General features: G+C 44.3%; 1 protein-coding gene across 2 annotated transcripts in view; it reads right to left on the minus strand.

The window, feature by feature from the left end:
* slco5a1 (solute carrier organic anion transporter family member 5A1) overlaps window positions 1–25,104 on the minus strand; it is a 212,685-nt gene continuing 187,581 nt past the window's right edge. For both annotated transcript variants that reach the window (XM_068031976.1, XM_068031975.1), the window contains 3 exons: window positions 19,295–19,536; window positions 9,682–9,746; window positions 1–1,735 (listed from right to left, as the gene is read on the minus strand). In XM_068031976.1, coding sequence (XP_067888077.1) covers window positions 1,278–1,735; window positions 9,682–9,746; window positions 19,295–19,536 — 765 coding nt within the window. In that variant the 3' untranslated portion in view covers window positions 1–1,277. The remainder of the gene's footprint in view (window positions 1,736–9,681; window positions 9,747–19,294; window positions 19,537–25,104) is intronic.

A 25,104-nucleotide genomic window follows, 5' to 3' on the forward strand; every position in this document is an offset into this window, starting at 1 on the left:
AGAAAGATGCCCAAAATGAACAACAGGTCAGTTGGGATCTGAAAGAGAAAGATAAATTATTATTTCAGAACCAGAAAAGCTCACACCTGAAAAGTTTCTCTCTCTTTCCTCTTCACAGATGCTGAAAAATATGCTGTCTACTTCCAACATTCCCTGTTTTAATTTCTAGTTTGCAGCACTTAGAGATTTTTTTCTTCTTATCTGCAGCATCTGCAAGTTCTTTTCCCAACCTTTTCCGAATATTTCCAGCATTGTGTGGCCATAGCAGTACTGATTGTTGCCCCAATAATGCTTAGTGTTGGAGTTTACAGGTTTGGCACCCTATTCTGAGCATAGGTGCTGCTTTTCAGAACTGGGTCATTACCACCATCTTCTACGAGGCTGCCAAAGGTGGGCATTGACAAGATCTGGCATTTAAGCCTACTGCCCACCCTCTCTGTGGCAAAGGCACAAGATCCAGGCATATCAATGTTACAGATATCGGAAATAAGAACAGAAAATATTGCAAATACAAAGCTGGTCTGTCAAAATCTGATAATGTTTTTTCAAGTTTCCAGCATTTGCAATTTTTTTGTTTAACTTTTACAAGATGTCATAATTTAAGTGGTATTTGCGCATCATTTATTAGGCCCAAGTCAGAAACAATGGGGTAGATTTTCAACTTGTCATCTGGCACAAGACTGGCTGCCCTTTTTAGAAAGCACCATGGAGCTGACAGGCAGGCAGGTTTGAACATGAGTTGCTCATCTTCATGGCAGTTTTACGCCCCAGCACCAAGTTAAAAATCTACCCCCAGTGGATCTTGTAACAGCTCGCAGCTTGAACAGCAGAGATTTCTAACACATCACCTAGAACAGATAAGAATAGCATTTCATTAAAAATTATATGGAAGCTTGTCAAAACAAAATGTCTCACTTACATTGATGCTATTTTCATCTCCCTGCTTGTTCACCTCTGTTTTTTATCCCTCCAAATACCAACTTTAAATTGACTCAAAGCATGAGTGCAAATGGTCACTCCATAAGATTAAAAATGATACAAGGTATCTGAGAATTCAAATCTTTTGAGGTATCCAGCCCTCTAGCATGCTGTGGTTGTTATATTTGTTTCTATTAGTCAGTGTATGTCACTATTTTAAATTAAAAAGGCACAGGTTTTGTTGTTTACCTGGAGAAACTTCCCAAAGGGCGCTTTTGTCAAAGAACTAACCTTCAAAACAACCATCAGTATTTGTGTTTGACAACTAAATCCCTAAGGCGGCATATATATAAATTCACCTAAATGTCAACTGTCATATCGTCCAGTGTGTTCTTGGCTATGAATTTTACTGCTTCCTGGAACGTTCCAGGAAATTTCTGTGCTACGTGCTGGACCGGTCCAGACCTTGTTAGGTGTTCACTGTGTTCAGCCCTTGTTTGAAAGGTAGGACATGATCGAGTCTGTGCATAGTTATGCTGAGTCCCTGGATTACTGATCAGCTCACTGACCGTGCTTATGGGTGAGGCTCGACGTCTCCACCTTTGCAAGTGGTCTTCTTTATGTTTAATTGAGTACCAGGCTGCAAAGATAAAAATAAAGCCGACAAACTTGAGGCCTGCTGCCAGTCCAAAGTAGACGAATCTGAATGAAGTGACATCGTATTCCCAGCAGGAGCCAATAACACCACATTCCTGTTGCCAAAGCATGCAGGTTGTGTCAATCACAGCCCCGAAGTAGATTGGAGTTGGAATGTAAGCTGTAAGGGGAGCAAAAAAACTTACATTCATATCATGTATGTTGTGGAATTTATTTTAAAAAAAACATTTACATAATGCATATACCTAAATGATGTTAGAAAAGTTGTTGTTGTTGTAGCCAAAGTCCCAAAGGACCATAAGCATCTCTCCCCATTAGGGGAACAGCTGGTAACGTATAGCTTGAGGATCACCACTCCGCAAGTGTGGGGCATGGCAAGGAGGCAGGCCTCCATGAACTACCACAGCCAATACGGTGATTGAACCCATGCTGTTGGTGTATTTTGGCATCACACTCTAGCTGTCTGGTCAACTGAGCTAATCGACCCCCTTGTTAGAAAAGTAGATCATATCCGAATCACAAAGGAGCTTTCAATCTATCCTGAGCCATTTTGATGCATATAATTAGACAATAATTATACAACCAAAGCACTACACATTGACAAACTGTAAGTGCATTGAAACAATTAGCATGCTAATTTGAGGGGCAGACTTCCATAAATGCCCTGTGCAGAAACCAATAAGTTATAACTTCACGAAACTGAAAGGGACTGAATTGCATTCTTCAGTATGTGGCTGCTGACACTGCTACTTTCAGAGTCTCATTTCATTTGGAAGGAGGTTTTGGGGCCTTGGATGTTCAGTAGGGAGGAGGTAAAAAGGCATGTGTTCACAATGTGATCTGCTTCACATTGGGGAAACCAAACACAGATTGGGTGACCGCTTTGTGGAACACCTCTGTTCAGTCTCTTCCTCCATTTTGTTTCCTTTTTCTTTTTAGGTTTCAGTTTTACTCTTGTTTTTCTCTGGCTGTTGCTTTCGGATGTCAGCTGTTCATCCTTCTGCCATCCTCCTCTATACACATTTCTTTTCTTTTCCCATTACCACTCCCTTTGGCTCTACACCACCAACTCTTTTGACATTTAATCTCTCCTGTCTTCTACCCTACCACAGACCTTTTCTTTTGTTCTTTTTCCACCCTCCCCCCCTTTCACTTGCTTAAAACGTTTTACATCTCAAACTTTTCCCAGTTCTGATAAAAGGTCATTGACCTAAAATGTTTGGCTGAATGTTATGCTCCTGTTGAAGGTGGGATCATTGACGTGGGGGGCTGGAGAATCCCTGCGGAGCCATCCGCCATGGAACCCGGCGCCGTAACGCTCTTTTCCGATTTTGTCGGAGGTGGGGAAGTACCGTGCTGACACTGACGCCCGATGCGATGGCATCATCATTTAAATCTTTTACATACTGATTGAAATGCAATTGAGTGTCATTCACCGCTTGGAGGGTCTCCCACCCCTGTAGCATCGTCTCACCCGGCACTACAAATCTGAATTGCGTGCCCTATATGTATGCTCTAAAACTTTAAATACGCCATGCCAAAATATAAAGTAATGTTTTTAAAAAATGACTGGTAAATGTTTGTTTATAGTCTGGGTACTGAAATGTTCAAAGCTTTGCTTTTTTTTGCGCAATTTTTAATATCAGGATAGGACAACCAAGTGCAAATTAATTTTAAGGAGCTGGGAGCCATATCAAAAATTATGCTGTCATGGTAATAGAATGTGTCATTAAAGATATATAAATAGCTGCAGCCTCAGAAAAACAACTGCTGGCTGCTGTGCTCAAAGCAACTCTTCCACAAGTTATTCTTTAAGAATAATTACATTCATATATAGGGCCTTTATAAAAACATCTCAAAATACTTCACTCGAGGAATTGTTTTTGAAGTGCAGGCCTGCGCCAGTAAAGTCTAACAAATAGCAATGTGACAAATAATATTTTTTTGATGGTATTTGGTTAAGGGAGGAATGTTGCTCACACCCTGTTCTCTGTTCCTCTTCAAATACTGCTGTTGGATCTTGAATACCCTCTGCTTTATGTTTCATGTGATGGATAGCATCCCCCACAATTCAGCAGTCCCTCAGACTGCATTGGACTGTCAGACTGGATCAGGCCTTCACATCCTGATTGGGGCTGGAACCACAGTCTTCTGACACAGAAGCAAGATTGCTGCCAAATAAGCCACACTAATATTCATATATGGCTATTAAAGTCGGTCACAACTATCCAGACTTAACACTGAAAACACAAATCAGTTCATGCACCTGGTGACTAACATTATGCAGCAAGTTAAATATGTAGAACTTATCAGGAGGAAATGATCCAGATCTGGGAAGGGTCACAAGAGTTCTACTAATATTTTCAATATTTTCAAATATTATCAATCTTTTAAATAATATTTAAAATCAAGTAGTTTAAATGATTATACCATCTTCAGCCAGAAGTGCCATGTGGATGATCCAGCTCAGCTTCTTCCTGAGGTCCCCACCAACAAAGAAGCTGTTCTTCAGCCAATTCAATTCACTCCACGTGATATAAAGAAATGGGTGAGAACATTGGATTCAGCAAAGGCTATGGGCTGCCTCAACATCATAGCTGTAGTATGTACCTCAGAACTAGCCACTCCTCTAGCCAAGCTTTTCCAGCACAGCTACAACACTGGCATCTATACGATAAAATGGAAAATTGACCAGGTATGCCCTTTCCACAAAAAAAGGACAATTCCAATCCAGTCAATTACCACCCCATCAGTGCTATTAAGTGGCACTTACCAACAGCCTGTTCACTGATGCTTAGTTTGGGTTCCGCTAGGACCGCTCTGCTCCAGACCTCATTAAAGCCTTGGTCCATGCATGTAAAAGAGCTGAATTCCAGAGGTGAGGTGAGAATGACTGCCCTTGACATCAAGGCAGCATTTGACTGAATGTGGAACCAAGGAGCTCCAGTAAAAATAAATTCAACGGGAATCAGGAAGAAAACTCTCCACTGGCTGGTGGACCTAGCTGGTCAAACCTAGCACAAAGGAAGATGGTGGTTGTCGTTGGAGGCCAATCATCTGAGTACCAGAACATTGTTGCAAGAGTTCCTCGGGCAGTGGCTGGACCCAACCATCTTCAGCGGCTACATCAATAATTTTTTCTTGGACACCAAGGGAATCAAAGGATAGTGTGAGAAAATGGAGTTGAAATGGAAAATCAGTCATGATCTTATTGAATGGCGGAGCAGACTGGAGGAGCCATATGGCTACTATTTCTTATGTTCTTATGTTCCCTCCATCATAAGGTCAGCAGTGGGGATGTTCGCTGATGATTGCATAGTGTTCAGTCCCAATTGCAACTCCTCAGATAATGAAGCAGTATGTGGCTGCACGCAGCAAGACCTGGACAACATCTAGGCTTGGGCTGATAAGTGGTAAGTAACATTCATGCCATAAAGTGCCAGACAATGACCATCTCTAATGAGATAGTCTAACTACCTCCTCTTGGCATTCAATGACATTACCATCCACAGCCTGAGGGTCACCAATAACCAGAAACTTAAATGAACCAGCTGCTTAAATACTACAAGAGCAGGTCAGAGGCTGGGTACTCTGCAGTAAAGGCCTGCTACCTGACCCGAACCCGACAGGACCCATCGACATGTGTCAGGTTCGGGTCGGGTCAGGTCGCACTTTCGGGTCCGGCATTCAGGCTCGGGTCGGGTCGGACCGGACCAGATCAGACACACTCTATCACCACCTCAGGTAAGTGACTTTAATGTTAATTTACTTTTTGGACTTTATAGATGGTTTTGCTACAGTTATTTTAAGCTTGTGCAGGTAAGGAACAAAATGAAAAACGGAAGGTAAGTTGGTTGGGTCGGGTCGGGCGCGGGGAAAAAATGGAAGCACTCGGGCCAGGTTGGGCTCGGGGTCGGATGGGGTTCTGTCAGGCTCAGGTCGGGTCTCATTTGCAGACCCAAGCAGGCCTTTATTTTGCAGTGAGTGACTCACCTCCTGACTCCCCAAAAACTTTGCAGCAGCTACAAAGCACAAGTCAAGAGTGTAATGGAATACTCTCCACTTGGCTGGATGGGTGCAGCTCCAACAACACTCAAGAAGCTCGACACCATCCAAGACAAAGCAGTCTGCATGATTGGCACCCCATCTACAAACATTCACTCCCTCCACCACCAGTGCAGTGTGGTTGCAGTGTGTACCATCTGCAAGATGCACTGCAGCAACTCCTGAAGGCTTCTTCGACAGCTCTTCCTCAAACCCATAATCTCTACCACCCAGGAGAACAAGGGCAGCAAGCACCTGGGAACACCACCACATCCAAGTTGCCCTCCAAATCACACACCATCCTCAATTGGACATGTTTTTTTTTACTTATTTAGAGATACAGCACTGAAACAGGCCCTTCGGCCCACCGAGTCTGTGCCAACCAACAACCACCCATTTATACTAACCCTACAGTAATCCCATATTCCCTACCACCTACAATTTACAATGGCCAATTTACCTATCACCTGCAAGTCTTTGCCTATGGGAGGAAACCGGAGCACCCGGTGAAAACCCACACGGTCACAGAGCGAACTTGCAAACTCTGCACAGGCAGTACCCAGAATCGAACCCGGGTCCCTGGAGCTGTGAAGCTGCAGTGATAACCACTGCGCCACTGTGCCACCCAGTCCAGAGGCATATCATCAGTCTGAAGCTGAGCATTGCCAGGCCCTCCCACAGTCCTCCGAGTTTGAGTCCCGTCTTCACATTGAGGATACCCTCCATCATGTTAAATGGGATAGATTTCAAACTGATCTAGCAAAGCAAAACTGGGCCTCCATGAGGCACTGTGGGCCATCAGTAGCAGAACTGTATTCAGCCACAATCTGTAACCTCATGGCCTGGCATATCCCCAGTCTACCATTACCATCAAGCAGGGGATCAAACTGTGGAAGCAGTATGTGATAGACAGAGCAAAGCCATCCCACAACCAACGGATCAAATCTAAGATCTGCAGTCCTGCCACATCCAGTTTGTTCCTTTATCATCACTGGGTCAAAATCTTGGAACATCCTCCCTGACAGCAGTGTGGGAGTACCTTCACTCCACAGACTGCAGCGGTTCAAGAAAGCGGCTTACCACCATCTTCTCAAGGGCAATCAGGAATGGGCAATAACAGTGACGCCCAGATCCCTGAATGAATGAAGAAAATCCCTGACATAGGATGCAGTAGCATTTGTTTGACAGATGATGGCACTGTCGTAGTACACAAACACATGGATGATTTGTACCTTGTAGTTTCTACTCAGCAGCAAGTGAGATTACAGAAGCTTTGGCCACGAAATTGGACAGGGTCCGAAAATGCAAACATTGTGTTACTTGCCGATTTGCATGACAGTTGCTTACAGCCAGCACTAAACATGCTGTTGAATGGCTGCATATCACAGCAAGGGGCCCAATTTTGTGTGACACTAGCACCACTTAGAGTTAGCCTGGAGCTCGTAAAGTGGAGGTACATTCTGACTGGAGCAGGTACTAGAACTGGTTGCAGCAAGAAGAACACTGAATTATAGCACAACAGGGCAGAATGCATGCTCTGAGGTTCTATGATGCTGCACTTGGTGGATGGGGTGACAGGAGGAGAAAGGTGGTTCTCTATCCATAAGGGGCCAGGAAGCCCTCTAGAGAAACTTTGCGAAAGCTGTGGGAGCAGATAGCTATTGTGGTCAATGCCATAAGCCTATCTCCGAAAATCTGGATACAGTGTCGCAAGAAGTTCAGTGACGTCACACGAGTGGTATAGGTCAGTAAATACATCTTCAAATGCTATGTCCCATCAACTGCACTACTAGTCTCAGACACTGCTCAATTCACCACACACCCCCACCACTCACCTTTCAACAATTTCTATCAATCACGACTCATACCTGACATCCATAGCTTCACTTTACCCTCACACACAGCTAGAAGGCTCACACCCACATCTCATAGCACACACTTCCAACTATACAACCATGATAGTCACATCAGCCAAACGCATTGCACCACACTCATTGACACGCCTCCCTCTCTCTTTTGCAGGACAAGGTGTTGCATAACCAGAAGAAGCAGCACCTAACCGGCAGGGGACAGGCACAGCTGCATGTTAACATCCCAATGAAGGAGATGATGTTCTCCATCAGTGCAGCAGCCATGACTGCCATGGCCAGTAGGGAGACAAAGATGACAGTATGCTCATATCTAATCCTTCTTCTCACATCCTATTTCCCCTCCTACCACAATATCTTCTGATTTACAAGAACTTCAACCTGGCCAGGCAATGGTGGAAAAGCAGGAAGACAGTGACTCACTCCCACACTCACAGCCACCAGCTCAGATACTGACACCACATGTACTTTACAGGGTAGCTTAGAGGCGGAATCTGCAGGTGGTGAGACACCAGGCAAGAGTGGCTGCAGCCATGGTAGGGAACAAGGGTAGCGCATTTTCCAGAGGGTGAAGCTGCACACAAGTTCTGCTGCAGAGGACTGAATGAGGACTTTGATGGGGTGGCCGACAGAAGAAGGCTGATGGTTATGATTCCTGAGATCTTTGGTGTATTGGCAGGCCTACCAGCAAGCCTGTGGTCAGTGTTAAAGAGTATGGAGGAGTCTGGCACCAATTTGGCAGAGGGCTTTGCACAGAGCTTGGAACCCATTCTTTCCAACGTGGAAGTGGTGGCCAATTCTATGAGGGCACTTGGCTCTTTTACCAATTACCTTTTTCTGTGTCCTCTGGTTACTGGCCCTTCTGCCACTGGACACAAGTTCTGCTTATTTACTCTGTCGAAACCGTTCAAAATCATATCTCCCCTGAACCTTCTCTACTCTAAGGAGAAGAATCTGAGTTTCTCAGTTTATCCACATAACTGAAGATAGTTAAACACAGAACTGTTAATTTCAGAAACAGACCTGTAAATCAAAATAATTAAACTCTACGGGGTAGGTTTTCGACTTTACCACCTGGGCGTAAAACATCATCTGGAGTGCAGGGAGGAAAATCAAACGCAGAGGATCACACACTTTCAAGGTACCTGATATTTCTTTCAGTTGGCTTAGCGGGTGCAAAACTGGGCAGCCTCTGTTAAAGATGTGCAGTCTTCCCAACTTAATTTCCCTCTCTGTGCCCTGCCGCCCAGCAATTAACGTCTAGAAGGCCAAGTCGGAAACCTACCAAAACATTCCATGGCACTATTTGAAGATGATCAGGGGAGTTCTCCAAGTGTCCTGGCCAATATTTATCCCTCAATCGTCTTCACTAAAACAGATTATCTGGTCATTATCACATTGCTGTTTTTGGGACCTTGTGTGTAAATTGACTGCCATGTTTTCTACATTACAACTGTGACTACACTTCAAAAGTACTTAATTGGCTGTAAAGCACTTTGGGGCATCCTGAGGTTATGAAAGGCTCTACAGAAATACAATATCTTTCTTTCTTCTTTACACCTGAAGAACAAATGAAAACCTACCTTTATGGACTTAATAAACAAATGCATGCTCAAAAGTTCCAATTCTGTAATTGAATATAATTGCTGATGGCCATAAATTGAATAGGAAGAATCAATTACTTCTATGCATGAAGCAATAGTGAAAGTGTCAGCTAGACCTTTCTTTGCTTCTGTTTGGTTTTGAAATTTTACCCCATCTGGCCAGAGACATAGGGAAGGTGGATTTCCATTTACATGGAGTTCTGTGGCCCCTCCAGCAAAGCTTGTGAACAAGTGAGAAAACCGCGCAGAAGGTCATCCCATAGTAGTCCAAAAATATGATGGTACTGAAACAATATTTACAGATGGACCATATGCCTACATAACAACAGTCGCGTATAAATACAACTGTTTCCTTTTTTTAGCTTAATGGGTCTATAATGACTCGGGCCTTCCCAACCTCTGTCAATGTGGCTCTATTAATTAGAAAATCTGCCAGAATAACCAGTGAACCAGACCCAAAGCCTGCTCTTGTAGAACTTAAACATATGGTGTTCCACTGTTTCAGTCAAAACGTGTTTTAAAATTTTTTTAAATGTATGTAACTTTACTAAGTATTCATTAGCAGATGATACAAGAAGCTAGTCACTTACCAAGCGTTCGTAAGAGAACAAATTGCATACCCAGTGCAAAAGGTCTCTCCTGATCTTCTACAGATCTAAAATACAAAAATATTTAATTTAATTTAATTTGTTCAACTTGTGTTGTGGGCACAGGGACGTTATTTTGTAAGCCTGTCTCTAATCCTCATTTCACCACACAGCCCACCACTGGTGGTCATGACAAAAGACTTTAAAAAAATAATTACATATTTCTCCTCCACTTTTTAAAGTAACTCCTTTCTTCCACCAATTTTCTGCTAATAAGGAGGGCAGATGACCAGTTCCTAGGTCTCCACCATTCCCTTTTATAGCTGAGGATGGGGTTGGAGAGGTGATATTGCCTCACTACTTGGGGGATTTGACAAGGTGGATGCTGAGAGGATGTTTCCTCTTGTGGGGAAGACTAGAACTAGAGGACACACTTTAAAAATAAGGGGTCTCCCATTTAAGACAGAGATGAGGAGAATTTATTTTCTCTCAGAGGGTCGTTAATCTGTGGAATTGTCTTTTCCAGAGAGCAGTAGAGGCTGGATCATTCAATATTTTTAAAGCTGAGTTAGACAGATTATACATTGACATGGGATTAAAGGGTATAAGGGATAGACAGGAAAGTAGAGTTGAGGCCACAATCAGATCGGCCATTATCTTATCAAATGGCGGAGCAGGCTCGAGGGGCCGAATGGTCTACTCCTGCTCCTAATTCGTATATACGTATGTGCTTGTTGCACAGTGCTTTACTAATGCTTTAGTCCTTCTCCATTTCCCCGGAAAAATAGAAGGAACATAATATGTTGCTAAACCCCTGGACATGTTGAAAGTAAAGACACAGATGTAGTAGACTAGATTTTATTAAAAATGTCATTTACTCACTGAATATTAGATAACCCCAGGGCTGATTGATACCTATTATGCCCTATGTGTGAGCAAAATAACTCATTTTCCTATTTATCTCCCTTCATTGCAGTCTGTGACGAAAATGTGTCCAAACATTGATTTACAGCTGGTGAATGTGATTAACTATCAGATAGTAACAATGTGGCAGTGAGTACAGAACCAAATTGAACCAAATGTAATTGTGCCCAAGTGGCATACCAGATTAGAAATTACAAAATTAGATGCTCCAAATAGCAATTATAATATTTACTGACATCCCCGTTAAAAAAAAAGAAATTAGTGGCATATATCAAGTGAAACGATTTTTTAAAATATTCATTCTCAGGATGAGGGTATCACTGGGAAAGCCACCCCTAGGTGACTTGTGCGGTGCTGGGCATTCTTCTAGAGCAGTTTGATACAACTGAGTGGGTCACTAGGCAGTTAAAAGTCAACCGTATGGGTATGGGACGAGCATCACACATAGATCAGACTGGGTAAAGACAGAAGGTTTCCTTCCCGAGAGAACAGTAGCAAACCAGTGGGTTTTTAACAACAATCCAACAGGTTCATAGTCACTTTTGTTTTAAACTGATAACAGCTTTTTATTTCTATATTTCCTAAACTAAATCCAGAACATCAAACTGCTCCTGTGGGATTTGAACTCATGTTCTCTGGATTACTCACCCAGTAATATTACCAGTATGCTACCATGGGTGGCCAACTGGAAGATTAAGCACGTTGAGAATTCTGACTGCCTGTTGATATAGTGAATAATAAATAGCTTGCTGTAATTTCATAACAGAGGCTTTCAGGTGAAATCAAGATCACAAGTGAGGTTTATAAATGTCATCAAAGCCAAAATGACAGCGTTCTCAGCTGTTATTTATAGTACGTGCCACATAACTTATGCATTCAGCCACTGTGCTGTAGCTGGAAGCTGTGGTAGATCAGGAACTCGTGGACGTGTTGTATTTCAGCTATTTCAGTATATTCTTATTAGCTGTGGCTGCTGTGCTCTTGTTGGTGACTAAGCTGCTCTTTCCTCAACATGAGGTTTCTGTGGTTTTATTTCTTTGTGCTATGCTTCTTTCATTAAATTGTTCTCTAATTCTATTGTGAATTTCATAGTAAGCAGCTGAGAATACAGAAGGAAGACATTTAAAGGGAAGAGTAAATGAGGGTTGTGTAGTGATTCACGTTTACAGATAACCTGTGGTTGATCACTAAACAATTCTACACCCAATAAAGACTGCATAATTTTTAATACTTAAAGGAGACATGTAGGCCCAGATTTTGCAGTGGGAATGACAGTAAAATTGTCACCATTCACTGTCATTGTGCCACTAAAACTAACTTCAGGAGTTTGAAGTCTAGAGGTTTCTGTCAGTGATTCTACGTTTTTCAGAGGGTGCACTGTTGAGGTCCCGAGACTGCAATTAATGGGAGATCTATGAACTCATGAAAACTTCCACTCTTACACTATTAGCCTCGCTGTAAAAAGCATTGAAAGAAAGTTACACCTTCTTTAATGAGGCATACTAACTTCATAATTACTGCTAAACACCCTCACTGGCCCTGAAAAGCTTATTTTATGTTTGGAGAATGTCACATTTCTTCATTATGATAAAAAATCCACATTTTTTAAAATAATATTTTGTTTAAAGTTTGTTTATTTTTGTTTTAGCTTCTATCTTAATCCAACTATAAATCATTTATTTTGCGTTTGGCCGCTTACCCGGCTTTTTGATATCACTGCTGCTGTACATCTGGAGATCCTCTTGACTTGGCATCAGATTTAAACTGCTTGAGGGAAAAGGGAACTCTGTGCCACAGAGATTACTAGATTTTTGCAGGTAGCTTTCTTCGAGTTCAGTGACGAGCGCCATTACTTCACATTGACCTCAAAATCTGGGCCCTTTTTTTTTTACATTTTAAACTCTTGTGAAATCTACGGGTTAAATGAGTTTTCTGTCGCATGGAAAATTATACATGAACTGGGTTTACATCTTATTCCTGTCTTCAGTGTCAGATATATAGGAGATCCTTGCATCAAGTATGACAATGAGAATATTCAATTTGGGGCAGTATGATATCCTTTGACAAATCCCATGAATTTCAGTACTGCAGGTTTCTGAGTGAGAATAAATCATTTGCTCCAATTAGATTATGCAAAATTTGAAGACAGACGGCAGCAGCAAGTGGCTGGTGTCCACTATGATTTAAATAATTGCACATGTCCCTTCTTAAGATTCTTAAATCTGAATTAGATTAAATGCACTGATTGTGCAAACATTCGACCATTCTCTTGGATAGCACTCATGAGCACCTCATCTGAATCACTTGCTTGAGTCCCATATAGCACTGCTGGTCTATTCCTAATTCAGAGCACCATAAAGGATTGGCTGCGTTTGCTGACAACGCAACCACTAGGTGGCACGGTACTTGCGCGTGCACAAATGCAGGCTCTTCAACTGGAACGTCAGTGTCTGCAACGTTCAGACAGCTTCCAGGATTAAAGATGGCGCTGCTCAATTAATCACAGGAAATGCTTATGGCTAGATCGTTCCAGCAAACTAACCTTACATTAAGTTGGATGGAAGCCCAGTAATATGCTACTATGTAGTTATAGGATACTAACTAATCCTCATATCCATTTAATATCCCAGTAATCCTATTAAATGCAAAAGGAATTTTATGATTGCATTTCCATTATGGATAGAGTTTAGGAATAAAAAAGGGACAGCCACATTGCTAGGTGTTTATTATAGACCCACAGATAGTCAGCGGAAAATTGAGGAGCAAATATGTGCGCAATTTGCAGAGGTGTGTAAAAATAATAGGGTAATTATATTAGGTGATTTCAACTTTCCCAACATTAATTGGGATAGTCATCGTGTTAAGGGCTTAGATGGAGTGGAGTTCTTAAAATGTATGCAGGAGAACTTTTTAGCTCAATATGTAGAGGATCCAACAAGGGAGGGTGCAGTGCTGGACCTATACTGGGGAATAAAGCCTGACAGGTGGTTGATGTGTTGGTGGGGGAGTATTTTGGTGATAGTGACCATAACATGGTACAATTTAAGCTTGTTATGGAGAAAGAAATAGACAAGTTGCAAAAAAAGGTTTTGGATTGGGGGAGAGCGAATTTTAGTAAAATAAGGCAGGATCTGGCCAAGGTAGACTGGAAAGAGTTACTTGTCGGGAAATCTACAGAAGAGCAGTGGGGGGCATTCAAAAAGGAAATGGGGAGGGTACAGGCCCAACATGTTCCCTCTAGGGTAATAGGTAGGAGCAACAAGCCCAGAGAACCATGGATGACCAGAAACATTCAGGGTATGATGAGAAGGAAAAGAGAGACTTTTAGCAAATACATGGGAGAGCAAATCAATGGAAGCATTAGTGAAGTACAGAAAGTGTAGGATGGAGCTTAAGAAAGCAATTAGGAGAGCAAAGAGGGGATATGAGAAAGCTCTGGCTGGTAAAAGTAGGGAAAATCCCAAGATATTCTATAAGAATATCAATGGGAAGAGGATAACCAGGGAAAGAGTAGGACCCATTAGGGACCAAGGGGGAAATTTGTGGGTGGAGCCAGAGGACATTGGTAGGGTGTTGAATGAATACTTCACATCTGTCTTCACCCAAGAGAATGAGGATGTAGATATGGAACTTAGAGAGAGAGACCATGAGGTTCTTGAGCATATTTGTCATAGGGAGTGACAAGGTATTGGAGGTTTTGGTAGGCTTAAAAGTGGACAAATCTCCAGGTCCGGACAATTTGTGTCCCAGGATGCTGTGGGAGGCGAGGGTGGAGATTGCAGGGGCTCTGACCCTAATTTTTAATTCCTCTCTGGCCACAGGGGAGGTGCCAGAGGACTGGAGAACAGCTAATGTGGTCCCATTATTTAAGAAAGGTCGTAGAGATAAGCCAGGGAACTACAGACCAGTGAGTCTCATGTCAGTGGTAGGGAAACTATTGAAGAAAATTCTGAAGGAGAGAATCTATCTCGATTTGGAGAGGCAAAATTTGATTAGGAATAGTCAGCATGGCTTTGTCAGAGGGAGTATATGCCTAACAAATTTGATTGAATTTTTTGAGCATGTGACCAGGTGTGTAGATGAGGGTAGTGCAGTTGATGTAGTTTATATGGATTTCAGCAAAGCCTTTGACAAGGTCCCACATGGGAGACTTATCAAGAAAGCAAATGCACATGGGATACAAGGTAACTTGATAAGGTGGATTCAAAATTGGCTTAGCTGTAGGAGACAGAGAGTGATGACAGATGGTTGTTTTAGTGACTGGAAGCCAGTGTCCAGTGGCGTACCACAGGGATCTGTGCTGGGTCCCCTATTGTTTGTCATTTATATAAACGACGTAGATGACTATGTGGGGGGTAGGATCAGTAAGTTCGCGGCTGACACAAAGTTTGGCCGAGTGGTTAACAGTGAGGTGGAGTATCCTAGGTTACAGGAAGATATAGACGGGATGGTCAAATGGGCAGAAAAGTGGCAGATGGAATTTAACGCTGAAAAGTGTGAGGTGATCCACTTTGGAAGGAGTAATGTGACACGGAAGTATTCAATGAATGGCCTGACACTGGGAAGTTCCGAGGAACAAAGGGACTTTGGCGTGTTTGTCCATAGATCTCTGAAGGCAAAAGGGCAGGTTAATAGGGTGGTGAAAAAGGCATATGGGACACTTGCCTTTATCAATTGAGGCATAGATTACAAAAGCAGGGAGTTCATGTTGGAGTTGTACAGAACTTTGGTAAGGCCACAGCTGGAGTACTGTGTGCAATTCTGGTCGCCACATTATAGGAAGGATGTGATTGCATTGTAGGGGGTGCAGAGGCGATTCACCAGCATGTTGCCTGGGATAGAACATTTAAGCTATGAAGAGAGGTTGGATAGGCTTGGGTTGTTTTCACTGGAGCAGAAAAGACTGGGGTGACCTGATCGAGGTGTACAAGATTATGAGGGGCATGGACAGGGTGGATAGGGAGCAGCTGTTCCCCTTAGTTGAAGAGTCAGTTACGAGGGGTCACAAGTTTAAGGTGAGGGGCGGGAGGTTTAAGGGGGACTTGAGGAAGAACTTTTTTACCCAGAGGGTGGTGACGGTCTGGAATGCCCTGCCTGGGAGGGTGGTAGATGCAGGTTGCCTCACATCCTTTAAAAAGTACCTGGATGAGCACTTGGCACGTCATAACATTCAAGGCTATGGGCAAACTGCTGGCAAATGGGATTAGGTAGACAGGTCAGGTGTCTTTAATGCATCGGTGCAGACCCGACGCGCCGAAGGGCCTCTTCTGCACTGTATTACTCTGTGATTCTGTGCAATCGGGCAGAGTATAAAATGTGCTGGCAATTCTTTATTGTGATTCAGTTATATGACTGACCAGGACCGATTTCACCTGAACGCCTCTCGCTCCCACCCCAACGCCCGCTCTCGCCCCTCAGCAACTTGCTTTCTCCCCCTTCCCACTGGCCGCTTCCTCCCCTCAGCCACTCATTCCAGACCTCACTGCTCCCCCTGATCGATTGTTCCCCGCACCTCAGCACCCACTCTCCAGTCGCTCACTCCCCTCTTCACCACCAACCACCCCCGCCCCCAGCCGCTAGCTCCAAGCCGCGCCACTTCCCTCCTCTCGGGCATTCGCTTCCATGTTTGAGTGGTCTCAACGCACCGCCCGTAGATGCAAGGAGTGACAGGGCGACATAGGAGCAAGTGGCCGAGAGAAGGGAAGCGGCGCAGCTTGGAGCTAGCGGCTGGAGGGTGGTGGGGGGGTGGGGGTGGTGAAGTGGCGAGCGAACCACCGGAGAGCGGAGTGGCGTGAAACCAGGAACAATTGGCCAGGGGAGTGGAGAGGAGGGGAGCAGCGAGGTGCAGAGCGAGCGGCTCGGGGAGAGAGCTCCAACCGCATAGTCTCCCATTCAGCTGCTTCCTCCAGCCCAGTGGGGGGCTGGATACCCGATGATGCTGTATTGCGCATGCGCAAAGATGGACTAGGCGCGGATACTCAATGATGTTGGTGCTGCGCAGTGACGTCATCCCGTGCATGCACTACTTAGTCCTGGCAAGATGTAGCTGTGCATGTGTGCAGCTTTGCGCACTCTGATAACGTCAGCTTGGCCGCGAGGTTGTCAGAAATCACTTTGTTAAGGATTAGTCTTCTTTCAATAACCCATAGAGATTGAAGATGGAATCCTAACACCCCCAAACTCCTGCTGCTTCTCAAAGATGCACAACTTTAATAAATAACCAAAAAAAAAAACACAATTACTACAGCCTTTTATAGATCAGCTAGATGATACTCCATTGGACTGGTCATATTTATTCAGATGGGGTGCTTGCCTCTGCCCCCTGTTGTATTGGCTAATGTTTATCACATCATTCGAAGTTAGTGCTTAGGTTGAGGTGCTGGATTTTTAAAAAATGTTTACTGCCTGGTAGCAAGCAGTGCAATGTATTTATACTATAGAGATAATATTGTGGTACTGCTAATGGACAAAAAAAAACAAGAACTGTGTCCCTCTTTCTCTTCTGTATCTCTGCTTTGTTCCACTTGTTGCCACTGCTGAGACTATAAGAAAGATCACAGGGCAGAACAACAACTGTTACTGAGAAGCACTGCTGTTGCAGGTATGTGTGGAGCCCAGTTAAACTGAAATTATGGCCAGAATTTTACATTAAGCAGGAGGCCCCGCCCACTGGCCAAAATGTTGGGGGCAAGCCCGCCTCCACTGGGCCTGGGGAGCCACACCAGGATTTTACGCCCCCCAGGCCCTTAATTGGCCTGGGCAGGACTTCCGCCCCTCTGAGGCAAGAAGTCCCGCCTCCGAGAGCTGCCAGCCAATCAGCAGACCGGTAGCTCTCAGTCCCAGCAGCGCCACAGGGAGTGGTGGCCACGGCTGAGACTGCACTCAGCCTCAGCAACAAGAGGGACACCGGCCCCAGAAACAAGGTGGGGCCTCGCCGGGGACAATCGGCCAGGCCCCAGCAAGGCACGGGGGGGGATCAGTTGGGGGTGGTGCGGGGGAGTGTTTTGTAGTTGGGGTGGCTGTGCCGTGGGGTGGGCCCTCTGTGGGGCATAGGGTGCCTGATCAGGAGGGCCCCCCTCTCCCAGCCCACAAAGAGGCCACCAGGTTTTACTTGGCGGCCTCCTGGGGTCCTCAGCTGCCAAAATACCAGCGGAAGGAGGAGGAGGCCCTTAAGTGGCAGTTAATTGGCCACTTAAGGGCCTTGATTGGCCTGGGGCGGGTGGGCCATTTCTCACCGCCGCTGTCCCTCGTAAAATTGTAGCGGGGGTGGGTGGGAAGGCATTGGGAATGGCACCCTCCGCCTCCCACTCAATTTTATGGCCCCGCCCCCACCAGCCTGCTCCTGTGGGGGGGTGGGGGGTAAAATACACCTGCCTATAGGTCATCAAGCACGTGCATCCATCGAGCAGAAAAAAATATCAGGAGTGAGGTAACGCTGAAAGTTCCTGAACAAAGCAGAAGACAAGCCTGAAGTGCCTGAGCAAGGGGAAATTGTTGTAGAAACTAGAAGATGGAATGGGTATAATTATGGATATGTTTCATGTTTTTTTTTCAAAACCGTTGAATTGCTTATAATTATTGTTCCATAAATGTTACTTTTAGGAACATTTGGTAGGGAACCAATATTCTTTCTGCAGGAGTTTAAAAAATATTTTTAAGGAGATGATTATATTTTGAAAGAAAATGAACAGTGTTTTTGATTCGTTGCTTGTCCAGAAATGTAAGATCTGAGCCAATTAGCATGCATTGTATGGATGTATCAACATGTTAGTCATATATATAACATACGAAAATGACAGGCAGGAAAAGACGAGCCTGCCCCACACCATAATGGCTGAACCATCAAGCTAAAAAAGTTTTTCCTTTCCCACACCTCAATCCCTCCTGACCCACCACCTCACATCCACCCTCACAGCATGTAAACGAGAAAAAACCCAGAAAAAAACAGGGGCCAATAAGAGAAAAAGACTCTGTAAAGTTCCTCTCTGACATGGCAATCATCCCACCCCACTCAACCTCAGGTGATCTAAACCAGACAAGGATATCACATGGACCAAGTAATACTTATACTTGGGAATGAATGGGACATACTCATGGCATACATAAACAAAGTTTCCACGGCACTTCTGGTGGAGTTACACCAGCGGGAGAAACTTCAAGGAAATTCATGGACATAATTCACTAAAGGAGCAATGGCCTGTAGATTGTAGCAACCTTAGTGTTAGGCAATTACTAGGAATGGGAAATACTTGCCCCTGTATAAGTCCTGGGTCACTCTTTAAAACAAAATTAATGGTTAAGAATGAAATCTCAGTGACAGCAATTTTTAACAGGGCCAGTGCCATGGATACATTGAGTGGCACACAGTAATTGTTGTTCTTATGTCCTTGCTTCATGACACTGCAGTCAGTAGCAAATGCTAGTAGATGAGATCGATCTGAACAGAGAGACACACAGCTTGGTCATTATATTTAAAATTAGTCTTAGAATATTTACTTCAGGAATTTTCAAAATGGATGCTGCTTGCTTTGTGTCACATAACGACATCATTAAATGACTGTCACATGATCAGCACCAAAAACTGCACCAAGACATTATGTAATAATAAATGAGAAGTATTGCTGAATAGTTTTCCAGTACCTCCTGAAATGACATGCCTAGTTGGCTCCATTTGGCTGTAGTAGGCTCTTACCTGAGTGTTACTATGATTACTGATGGCTGTGCACAAGCTGTAATTAGCGTGACGATGAACAGGAATATCAGAAAAGGGATCAGTGTATTGCACGTCCGCTCACACTTGCCAGAAACTGCATAGCCATTCTCGTTCAAATACGTTTTCACAATAACCAATCGGAGCTGATTTCTCTGTCCGACTGTAGGCGGGGTTATCACCTGCCGGCTTTGAACACAGGCACAGTCAGTGTAGTTCCTCATCTGTAAAAATATATTTGATGCTTAGGAAGGAGCACTGCTTGAAATTAAAGTCTACTTTTAGTCACTTTAAGAAATCATGAGTCAGCTATTGCACTCCTAATACAGCTGTTGTATTATATCATTCAACTCCTTTCCTACAAAATGCATCTACATCAGTCGACCATCTTCTTAAGAAAATAATAGAAACTTTTGACATTATTCCGATGCAAAATAAAATCTCTATTACTGGTGGGATATCCACTGTTACACTCCATCAGTTAATATTTATTCCCCTTTACACTGCACCGGTGAGTAGTTAACTCTTTTACATTGTGTCAGTAGTTATTCCCCTTTACATCACTGAATAAACTAAAGGCAGTACTTTCACAGATCCACCTGACAGGATCTCCAGATAGCAGGAAACCAATATCCCGTTATAGTTCAGAGAGCAAAGTAAGAAAGGTTTCTGCAGTATAAAAAGGATAGCATATGAGTTCTTAGGTCAATGCCAACCTTTGAACTGGACACTGACATAAAATTGCTAGATTGAGGATTTAAAAATATACATTTCTGCAGACTTGTGCTCAATAGTGATTTTGAGAATATAGGAACAGCAGTAGGGCATTCAGCCCCTCAAGCCTGTACCAAAGATTCGCAACCCTTCAAGTGAAGAAATTTCTCCCCATCTCAGTCCTAAATGATTGACCCCTTATTCTGTGACCACGATCCCTAGTTCTAGATTCTCCAGGCAGGGAAAACAACCTCTCAGCATCTACCCTGCCAAGCCCTCTAAGAATTTTGTACATTTCATATAGGCACGTTCTACTCAATCTCTCTCCACGGGAAAGCCCTCACATCCCAGGAATCAATTTAGTGAACTTTGTTGCACCCCCCTCTAAAGCAACTATATCCTTCATAGAAACATAGAAAATAGGAGCAGGAGTAGGTCATTTGGCCTTTTGAGCCTGCTTCGCCATTCATTATGATCATGGCTGATCATCCAACTCAGTAGCCTGTTCCCGCTTTTGCCCCATATCCTTTGATCCCTTTAGACCCAAGAGCTATATCTAACTCCTTCTTGAAAACATTCAATGTTTTGACCTCAAGTATTTGTCAAGTATGATTTCCCTTTCATAAATCAATGCTGACTCTGCCCGATTCTACCACTGTTCTCTAAGTGCTCTGCTATAAAATCTTTGATAATGGACTCTAGAATTTTCCCCACTACTGACATCCAGCTGACTGGTCTATAATTCCCTGCTTTCTCTCTACCTCCCTTTTTAAATAGTGGGGTTACATTAGCAACCGTCCAATCTGTAGGAACTGTTCCAGAGTCTATAGAATCTTGGAAGATGACCACCAATGCATCCACTATTTCTAGGGCCACTTCCTTAAGTACTCTGGGATGCAGACCATCAGGCCCTGGGCATTTATCGGCCTTCAATCCCATCAATTTCCCCACGTAAGTAAGGAGACCAAAACTGTACACAGAACTCCAGGTGTTGCTTCACCAAAACCCTGTCCAATTCTACGCTATTCTAATACTCAACCCCCTTCCAATAAAAGCTAACATACCATTTGCCTTCCTAATTGTTTGCTGCACCTGCATGTTAACTTTCTAAGATTCATGTACGTGAACACTTTCTAGTCTCTCTCCTTTTAAAAATATTCTGCTTTTTTATTCTTCCTATCAAAGTTGATAATTTCACATTTCCCCACATTATATTTCATCTGCCACTTTCTGTCCATTCACTTAACCGATCTATACCCCTTTGCAGCCTCTTTGCATCCTCCCCACAGCTTAATTTAGAATCATCAGCAAACTTGGATATATTACACTCAGTCCCCTCATTTACAAAAACAACAACTTATATTTATATAGCACCTTTAAGGTAATGAACCATCCCAAAGCGTTTCACAAGAGCATTATGAAACAAAGTTTGACACCGAGTCACAAAAGGAAATATTAGGTCAGATGACCAAAAGCTTAGTCAAAGGTGTAGGTTTTAAGGAATGTCTTAAAGGAGGGAAGCAAGATGGAGAGGTGGAGAGGTGTAAGGAGGGAATTCCAGAGCTTGGGGCATAGGCAACTGAAGGCACAGCCACCAATGGTGGAGCGATTAAAATCAGGGATGCACAACAGGCCAGAATTAGACGAGCGCAGATATCAAGGAGGGTTGTGGGGTTGCAGAAGATTACAGAGATAGGGAGAGTGAGGCCATGGAGGGAGGGTGAGGCCATGGAGGGATTTGAAAATAAGGATGAAAATTATAAAATCAAGACGCTGCTTGACTGGGAGCCAATGTAAGTCAGTGAACACAGGCGTTACAGGGGAACGGGACTTGGTGTGAATTAGGACATGGGCAGCAACGTTCTGGATGACGTCAAGTTTACAAAGAGTAGAATGTGGGAGACCAGCCAGGAGGGCGTTGGAATAGTCAAGAGGTAATGAAGGCATGAATGAGGTTTTCAGCAGCAGATGAACTGAGTCGGGGCAAAGTCAGGCAATGTTACTGAGGTAGAAATAGGCGGTCTCAGTGATGGCACAAAAATGAGGTCGGAAGATCATCTCGGGGTCAAATGTGACACCAAGGTTGCGAACAGACTTTTAAATCTCAGACTGTTACCAGGGAGAGGGATAGAGTTGGTATCTAGGGAATGGAGTTGGGAGTGGAACCAAAAACAATGGCTTCAGTCTTTCCAATATTTAATTGGAGGAAATTTCTGCTCATCCAGTACTGGATATCAGATAAGGAGTCTGATAATTTAGCAACAGTGAAGGAGTCGAGAGAGGTGGTGGGTACAGCCGAGTGTTGTCAGACTACTTGTGAAATCTAATGCTGTGTTTTCAAATGATGCTGCCCAGGGGCAGCATGTAGATAAGAAACAGGAGGGGTCCAAGGATAGATCCTTGCAGAACACCAGAGGTAACAGTGCAGGAGCGGAAAGAGACCAGAGGTATCGGTGCAGAGTAGGAAGAGAAGCCATTGCAAGTGATTCTCTAGGTATGATTCGACAGTTAAGAATGGAACCAGGTGAGAGCAGTCCTACCCAGCTGGACAACAGTGGAGAGGCGTGGGAGAAGGATGGTGTGGTCAACCGTGTCAAAGGCTGCAGACAGTTTGAGAAGGATGAGAAAGGAAAGTATGGGCTACAGTTTACATTTCCGCCACCGAAATCGGTAGTGGACGTAAACAATGGCAGTACGCCCATGTGGACCGCACATCGCGGAGCCGTCGTGATATTCAGAGCAGCAGCTTATTTAAATGACCGTGGCGGACTGCCCACCCCAATGACATGGAGGGGGTGGGCTGTCTGTCCCCAGCAATGGCGCCAGCACCTTTGCGCAGGTGCTGACACCATTTTTAATGGACTTCGAGCCCTTCCATTCAATTAAAATTTTTAAAGGTAAATGCAATAAAAAATTTAGATCCATTTAAATTGCCCTTCTCCCACACCCCGCCATAACCATAAAATCAATTACTTGACCACTTCCCACACAAAACACTTCCCCTGCCCAACTGACCTTCCCCCCCCCCACAAAGTTTATAAACTTTAATTTTTACCCCTTCCCACCAATGATGCCCACCATCCTGAAAAACTTACCTGTTGCCCCCTCCCCACCAAATTTCCGTTACGACCCAGTGAGAGAGGTGTCTAGGGGTCCCTCTCAGCCTTCACCTGGTCTTACCATAACAGGGTTTTATTTTACAAAGTGATTCCTGACAACGCAGCCAGTCACTGACGTCTTGAGGCTGCACCAAGGTGTGCACTTTCACAGACGGGCTCCTGCTCTCTGTGCGTGCGCTGCGTTCCGACTTGCCAGGACTGGTTAGCACACGCACTGATGACGTCGTCGCGTGACGTGTGCATCTTCAGGCAACGTGCCTGGTCAGCCTCTGCGCATGCGCTTTACGCGTACAGCAATGCAAAGCTAACGTGTTCACCCATGCATTAAGCTCCACTCCCCCCCTCACATCTCTCCCCAGCCGCTCCGCTCTTTTGGCTGCTCCGCCCCCCCCCCCCTCACTGCTCTCTCCGACCGCTCCCCTCCCCCCCTCACTGCTCTCTCCGACCGCTCCACATGTATTTGCACATGTGCCACTGCAGCGCCACCTAGTGGTAGCGTTGTCAGCAAACGCAGCCTTTATTTTAAACACACTGTTTTTAGCTCTCACTTGGTGAATCCTTGTTCCCTGCTTTCCAATTATAAAGCAAAGAAACCAGCACAAACAAGTTTTTTTCAGTTTAAAGAAGAAAAGTTGAAATTTATTAAACTTGAACTTAAACTCTAATTCGGTTGACGCCTACAGATACACGATGCGCCCAAGCTAGCATGCATACACGATACACTCATGCAAATAGAGACAGAAAAAAGTAGAAGAAAAAATAAAGTGAAAAGTGGAAGTGCCAGCCACCAGCACCAATATTGCTCCAGGACGAACGGCGGGAGTGCAACAGTCATTAATTCAGGCATGTAAATTATTTTACTTATGTAAATTGGGCTACCGTCGCCAAGCGGCGGGGGGTGGGGGGTGGGGGCGGCCACCATGAGGCCTCACCACCGCCGGCAATATGGGGTCAGGCCTTCCCCGAGTCAAGTTCCGTGGCAGGCCTCACCCGGAAGCATTTTCCAGCTCCTCTGCCACGAACCCCGACGTCGGAGTGTTGGTAAAATTCAGCCCTTTACCTTTGTCACTGTCAAATAGGATGTCACTTGTGACTTTGATGAGAGCTGTTTTGGTACTGTGGCAGGGGTGGAAACCTGATTGGAGGGATTCAAACATGAAGTTCCAGGAAAGATGGGAACGGATTTGGGAGGCGACAACACGTTCAAGGGCTTTGGAGAGAAAAGGGAGGTTAGAGATGGGGCGGTAGTTTGCAAGGACAAAGGGATCAAGTGTTGTTTTTTTGTAGAGAGGGGTGATGATGGCAGATTTAAAGGATAGAGGGACAACATCTGAAGAGACAGAAGCAATTACAATATCAGCTAACCTGGAGACCCGGAGCGGAAGTTGGCTGATCAGCAGTTTAGTGGGAATAGGATCGAGGGAGCAGTAGGTGGGTCTCATGGACAACGTGAGCTCAGAGAGGGCATGAGGGGAGATAGGAGAGAAAGTAGAGAATGATATGAATTCATGGCTAGGGCATTGGGGAGCATTATAGGAAGTCTGGCCAATTGGGCACGTGGAAGGGAGGGACACAGCAAAGACAGCTGATCAAAATCAGGTCTTGATCTCAGTGACAAAAAATCCATGAGCTTCTTGTACTTACTATTGGAGATGAGGGTGAGGGGGGGGGGCAGGGGAGAGGGATTTAAAAAGCCAATTTGCAGTAGAGAAAAGAAGCCAGGGTTTACCTTTGCATTCCAGGATGATTCTGGAATAGTGAGCAGTCTTAGCAGATGAGAGCAGGACCCGATAGTCATTAATATAGATTGTAAATAGCTTAGGCCCAAGCACTGGTCCTTATGCCACTCCACTAGTTACACCCCGCCATTCTGAAAATAAACTGTTTATTTCTGCTCTGTTTTCTGTCTGTTAACTGATCCTCATTCCATGTAAATATATTACCCTAATTCCGAGCACT

The sequence above is a fragment of the Heterodontus francisci genome, chromosome 5 (genome assembly GCF_036365525.1).
Source record: "Heterodontus francisci isolate sHetFra1 chromosome 5, sHetFra1.hap1, whole genome shotgun sequence".
NCBI lineage: Eukaryota > Metazoa > Chordata > Chondrichthyes > Heterodontiformes > Heterodontidae > Heterodontus > Heterodontus francisci.